This window comes from Mauremys mutica, chromosome 4 (assembly GCF_020497125.1).
Source record: "Mauremys mutica isolate MM-2020 ecotype Southern chromosome 4, ASM2049712v1, whole genome shotgun sequence".
Classification (NCBI taxonomy): domain Eukaryota; kingdom Metazoa; phylum Chordata; order Testudines; family Geoemydidae; genus Mauremys; species Mauremys mutica.
The window spans coordinates 150512616-150518994 of record NC_059075.1 but is presented as its reverse complement, the minus strand read 5'-3'; the positions used below and the strand labels follow the sequence as shown (position 1 = coordinate 150518994).

General features: G+C 56.2%; 1 protein-coding gene across 4 annotated transcripts in view; it reads left to right on the top strand.

Moving 5' to 3' along the window:
* The first annotated feature begins 1765 nt into the window (after positions 1-1765).
* LOC123368278 (Snf2 related CREBBP activator protein) overlaps positions 1766-6379 on the top strand; it is a 29140-nt gene continuing 24526 nt past the window's right edge. Inside the window, exons 1-3 of one of the 4 annotated variants that reach the window (XM_045012931.1) lie at positions 1766-1804; positions 4707-4780; positions 5989-6221. In XM_045012931.1, coding sequence (XP_044868866.1) covers positions 6177-6221 — 45 coding nt within the window. In that variant the 5' untranslated portion in view covers positions 1766-1804; positions 4707-4780; positions 5989-6176. Of the gene's footprint in view, positions 1805-2016; positions 4781-5988; positions 6222-6379 lie in introns of those variants that run through there. The other 3 variants (XM_045012930.1, XM_045012933.1, XM_045012932.1) reach the window with 3 other exon arrangements.

Sequence of the window (6379 nt, the reverse complement as noted above, 5' to 3'; positions counted from 1 at the left end):
GGGCGGCAGTGAGACAGCAGAGGGAACGGACTTGTTTGCAATGTATGATTTGGTAGCATCCCATTACCTTGAAATGGGATTTGACTGCAGCTCCAGAGCTAGTTTTCTGTCCACATATATCCTCCTCTCTCTACCTCTGCCTGTGCACGCCCCTTCCTCCCTCCACATATCCCTCCCCTTCCACATCCCCCATTTATCCTCATCCACACCCAGCTACATCCATCCCTCCTTCCCCATACACATCTATCTACATCTGTCCATCCCTCCACCTACACCCAATCCATCTATCCTTATCCACACCCCTCTATTCCTGCCTCCCTCCACATCCACACTCCTTTATCTGTCCACATCCACACCCACCTACCCTGTCCTTACTTCCAAATACACCCAATCCATCCATCCCTATACAATGGCCCTCTATATCCATTCCTTCCCATACACACACATCAATATCCATCCCTCCATATGCACCTCTTTCCATCCATTCATCCCCATATGGACACACCTATCCATCCTCCCACACACCCCCATCTATCTATCTCCATACACTCAGACCTACACCCCCCCTTACTCTAATCACCATTCCATCTGTCTGTTAGCTACTGGAACTGTTTATGCAGAAACAGGGTGGATTCTTCCGTAGGTGGAGTGTTTAGATAACGACAAGACGTCTTTTTCTCAACTCTGCTCTAGATCAGCCAGGGAGGATGCAGGAAGCATTCGGGGAGGTTCCCACCCCTGTGGGATTCCAGCTAGATCATCTAATGGGAGCTACTTCCTGGTCCCATGAGTTTAGCAAGCGATAGCACAGGCCCGTCCGCTCCTGCTCTCTCTCTCTCTTAAAGCCCATCTGTGGCTCCATCTAGGCAAAGGCGCCGATCACATCCGCACACGAGCACCACCAACGGGCATGGCAGAACATTTTGCAGAGAAAAATGATCACAAGGTTTTGTTTAAGTTCCCCAGATGGTAGATATTGAGACTCCACCATGGTTCGGGTCCAGTGTTCTCACTGAAGAGTTCAAGGGAAAGACTCCCTCAAAAATTCCTGGGGAAAATCCTTGACACCCTTCCATGGAACTACATTTCCCAGCAGCCTCCCTGGCACGCTGATGGAGAACTACATTTCCCAGCATCCTCCTGTCTCTCCCGGCCCGGTTCCGTGGAACTACCTTTCTCAGCATCCCCTTCTGTGCCGGCTCTATAGAATAACATTTCCAAACGCCCGCCTCTGCCGCCCCCTCCATGGAACTACTTTTCCCGTCATCCCCTGCGCCATATCTCCGGGCTGGACTCCATTTCCCACAACTCCCTGAGCTCAGCGCTCTTTCTTTCCTCGCTGGGAGTCGGGACTTCACTTCCCGCGCTCTCCTGCTTCCTCCTCTCGCGAGACTTCGAGGCGGCGTTGGCCCAGCTCTGCCCCCTAGCCCCGCTCGAACTCCACTTCCCGTCGTCCCTCGCGGCTCTGACTGTGTCTCCCTGTCACCTCTCGCGAGAGTTGGCGGGCGGCGAAGCGGGCGGGGGGGCCGGCCCTGGTGGTGGAGGTGGTGGCGTCCGCCATTTTGCCGCGGCGGCTCGGCTCGGCTCGGCGGGGCCTGGTTCGGGGTCGGCATTCGGGGGGGAGGGGTCAGCGCGGGGCCGATCGAGGCCGGCGGGGCCCAAACGCGGGGAGGGGCGGGGGGGCTGCGGCCGGGGGGCTGCGGATGGCGGCGGATCTTGCCCGGCGGCGGCGCTGGGGCTGAGGCGGCGGCAGGAGGAGGCGGAGCAGGAGGCGCCTCCCTCCCTCCTCCCCCCTCCCACCCAGGTAAGATGGCGGCCCGGCCGGGGCTCCGCGCTCCCCTCCCCGCCCCTACCCATGGGGGCGCGAGACGCGCTTGGGGTGGGAGGGGGCGCGAGGGATGAGGGAGCGCGTGCGCCGCCAACGGCCGCTCCCCCTCCCCGCGTGGCACTAACCGCCGCCTTCCCTAGAGGGGGCAGCCTCGCTCTGGGGAGTGCTGGGCAACGGGGGTGGGGTCAAAGGGCAAAAGGGTGGTGGGTTAGGGTGTGCAGGGGTCAAGGGGCAAAAGGGTGTTGGCATGGACTGTAGGGGTCAGAGGTTAAAGGGTCAGAGGGCAAGGGGTGTTGGGTTAGGCACTGGGGATCAAGGGGCAAGAGGGGGCTGGGCTGACAGGATCAAGGGGGAATAGGGTTAGGGGCTGAGGGAGGGCAGGGGCTAGAGGTCAAAGGGCAAGAGGGGTTGGGTTGAAGTGGTTCTGGGGCTATGGAGTCAGGGGCAGCACAGCTAGCGGGTCTGTCTCAGAGGATAGTGGATCTGAGGGTGTCTGAGCAGGGTCAGGGGGTGTCAGAGCTTGTGCAACAGGTGGTTGCAGGGTCCGTGGGGCAGGGAGCATCAGGGTTGATGGGACAGGATCAGGAGTTGGCCCAGCAGGCAGCCATGGGTTTAGTGGGGCAGGGGACACTGGTGTTGGCACAACAGACAGTCATGGAGTTTGTGGGGCAGGATCCAGGGGCACCAGGGCTGGTGGGGCAGGATCAGGGGGAAAGGGAGTTTGTCAGTTTGGGTCAGGGGTCGCTGGGACACAGTATGCCAAGATTAGTAGTGACAGCGGAGGCAGGACAGTCTCCAGGCAGGACAGAGGTGGTTGACAAAAGGGATTCGGCAGTGTGGGGTCTTGGGAAGAGGGAGGTGGTGGGTGTTGGGGTGACAGGCTTGGCAAGATGGAGTTGTGAGGTAATGCAGTTGGGGGGATATAGGATGGTGGGTTTGGCAGGTTTAATGATACAGAGATCTAGAGTACCTGGGTTGGCTGGATGGGGTCAGAAGATACTGGGGTTGGAGGTAGAGGGATATGCAGTGACAGGACAGGGGCAGCAGGTGAGTGGGTTAGTGGACTTGGTGACGGTACCCAGGGTATCAGGCTTGAAGGACACAGATTACAGGACTATGGAATTGGTAGGGTTGGCAAGACAGGACCAGGGTGTAGTAGTGGCGGGACCAGGAATGGTGGGACAAAACCCTGATGTGACAGGCTTGGCAGGATGGGTTCAGGTATCAAGGGGGCTGAAGGCAAAAGTAGGACCGGGTAAGGAGGTCGTAGAAGCATCTGGGATGGTGGGAAAAGGGGTGACAGGGCTCGCAGGCCAGGATCGGGGGCTTAGTGTGTTGAAGGTGGTGGGAAATAAAGTGGCTAAGTTGTCGGGACAAAGTCCAGAGGTGCTGGAGTTGGAAGGGGCAGTGAGATGGGAACGTGGGGTGGCAGGGATGGCAGGATATGAGGGGCTGGGTCGGGAGGGACAGGGTCGTGTATTGGGAGTGACGGAGGCAGTGGGGCTCAGGATGGCAGGTTTGGCATTGGAAGGGCACGGGGTGAGGGAGTTAGTGGGACAGGGTCAGCCCTTGGCAGAGTTGGTGGTGGCAGGGCACAGCGTGCAGGGGCTGGCAGGACAGGGTCATCGGTTGGCAGGCGAGCGACCTGGGGTGACAGAGTCCGTGGGATGGGGATTGGCAATGGAGGGGTACAGGGCAAGGAGGTTGGCAGTACGGGGTCAGGGGGTTACAGGGTTGGAGGTGGTTGGGCACGGGCTCACTGGGTTATTGGGACATGATCGGGGAGTTCCAGGGCACAGCATCACAAAGTGGGGTCAGGGGGCACCTGAGTTAGCAAAGACAGGACACCGTAGATGGGGGTGGGCACAGCAGGATCAGGGAATGACTGAACTGGTGGTGGTGGGACACAGGGTGACTGGCCTGATGGGGTGGGGAAGGGGGGCTGTGGGATTGGCAGGGACGGGACAGGGCATGGGGTAACAAGGAACACTGGGCACATGGGACCAGGAAACAGGAAGGTGTAATAGGATTGGGGCTTATGGGGGTCAGGGTAGTGAAGGGGAGGGGACGCAGGTTACGGTTTGGGGGTGCAGTAATGTGGTAAGCAGTATGAAGTCAGTGGGGTGGGGGCCAGGGGTTAGCAGGTAATGACAATGGGATGGAGTGACAAGGGATGGGTCAGGAAGGGGTCATAGGGTGGGCCAAGATTGGGTGTAACAGGGACACCAGGGCATCAATAGATCAGCGGGTGGGAGATTAGAAAGGGGTGAAGGGCTGCGAAGGGCTAATATGGGATAAGGGATACGTTACAGCAACCGCATGGGCAAGGTGGCGGACAGGGAAGTGGCCAGGGTTAGAGGAGAGAATCCGAGGGTCTGGGCTCCTGACTCCACCCTGTCTCTGGGACATCAGCCTTGCAGACAAGCCAAGCCAGCGAGCTAAGTGAAGATGGGTTATACCAGCCTTGACGACATCTAGGCATTGCTGTTGGGGGCCAGCCGTCTCCCAGGCTCCGCACTGGACAGACGGTGTCCCCGTCCCTGCCTCTCCCCAGCACCCTTAACAGGTCTCTGCCTTTCCCCATAGGCAGGGATTTGGTAGCTGGTGCTCAGAGAAAACTCTCCGTTATATCCTGCAGCTAGGTCCATAGTTTGCCGGCTGCATTTCAGGCCCGGAGAGACAAGTTTAGCTAGACCCAAGGACTGGTTTGTGCGAGCCATGTTGGACCAAGGGTGCAGGGAAAAGTGGGGGGTCTGTATCCCTGTGGAATACCCTCCCAAGGAAAGCGCTGGAATGGACTATTTGCTACCTCTTAGAAAAGTGTGAAGGGAGAAGTAAGTCTAGACCCAGGCCCCCATCCTGTCGCATCTTGTTGCAGGAGCAGTCTTCCCCGGGAAAGAGAAACCGTGGAAGTGGAGTCTGACGAGGAGGAGGAGTTCTCAGCTCACACAGGTATGGCTGTGATATGCTCTCTGGTGGCTCAGGGCTTTCTCCCCCTCTTGGGGGAAGCTAGCCGTGTAGCATTGCCTTTGCATTGGGAAGCTTTGGATGTTCTCCAGAACAGTGTCACGTTTCACCCCACAGGCAGGTGCATTTCGACAGCGGGCAACTGAATCCTTCCCACTGTAAGAAACCCTTTTAAGATCCCAAATTCAAAAGTGTTGGAAAAACACAAATCACTGATGAAAAGGGCTGAGGGATCAGATGGGCAGAGGTTGGTTATGGATTCCCTGTGTCAAACTGGGAAGCAGCCATTCTTGGGGGAAGCCTGACAAAGAAGGCAGTGTATTTCCAATTATTTCAAAGTATTGTTGACTTCAAGATGTTTTTGTTTCCTGCTAGGAGGAAACTTTAACACCATGGGGCTGTCTTCTTGTTCTGTTGTCGTACGGCACTTAGTGCAGTGCGGTTCTGGTTTGTGACTCGCACATCTAGACGCTACTGTAATAATAATATAACTAAGATAGTATATGAGCATTCTTGCTAAGTAAATTAATTTCAGCTGCAAAACTTAGTCCTGGACGCATTAAAATTGCACTTATAGTAGTGATGCTGAACTTGGAAACTTCCTGATCAACTCTTTCCACTTAAGGCAGTAGACTGTGTCTGTATTATGGAGTTGCTACGGTGCATGTCTATTGGTGTAATGTAAATCAGTGCAGATTTTTTTAACTTAGATCAGGCCAAATTCCTGCTTATCTCAACTTCAGCAGTTGTTAAAATATGAACAACAATTGAAAATAAAGTGTTCTGTGTCCTGAGCTTAGTTCCCAGTTCTTGGTAGTTGATTGACAGGTAAAACTGGCAGCAAAAGGCAGCGTAGTCAGGGAGGGAGTTTTTCCCCATTATAAACTTTTTATTTTCCCATTGAAGATCAGCGTCTACACCACAGCACAGAACCAAGGAATCCTGGCTCTGTTCCCTCCTGCTCTAACCCACTAGACCCTACTCCTCTCCCAGAGCCAGGGCTAAAACCCAGGAGTTCTGACTTCCAGCCCCTTGCTCTAACCACTAGACATACTCCCATCTAGTTCTGGTTTTGCAAGGTGAGTCTCCCCAGAGGAGATAGCTGTTGCCTTCTGTAGCAGAGGAGTCCCTTCAGATTGCCCAGCTGGCAGCGTGAATACACGTTTGATGGCTACTTCCCCATCTCTTGCCAGGTGATTCAGAGACAGGCAGCCCCGAGCGCAGGCTGGGCTGCCAGGGGACCCAGGAGCTGGACAGTTCGTCCCAGCAGTTGCTTGACCAGAATGAGGCCGGTTCCCAGCATGCACTGGAGCAGGACGACAGCACTTCGGCCACGAGCAAAGCTATCGGGGCGCGAGGCGAAGAGCAAGGGAGCAGTAAAATGCAGAGCAATCCTCCCCAACAGCACCATGCACTGCGCAGTGAGGTAGGGGCTCCTAGCCTGGCCTTGGAGCTGATCAGGAACACGCTGCATTGCTGCCTGGGTGGGAGAGCTGGAGAAACTTGAATGTTGCTGGGAGTTCAGAAGGGGGCGCTCTCCTCTCGCAGTCAGTGCTGACCCCAGTGTGGTGCTTGGGGGAGCTG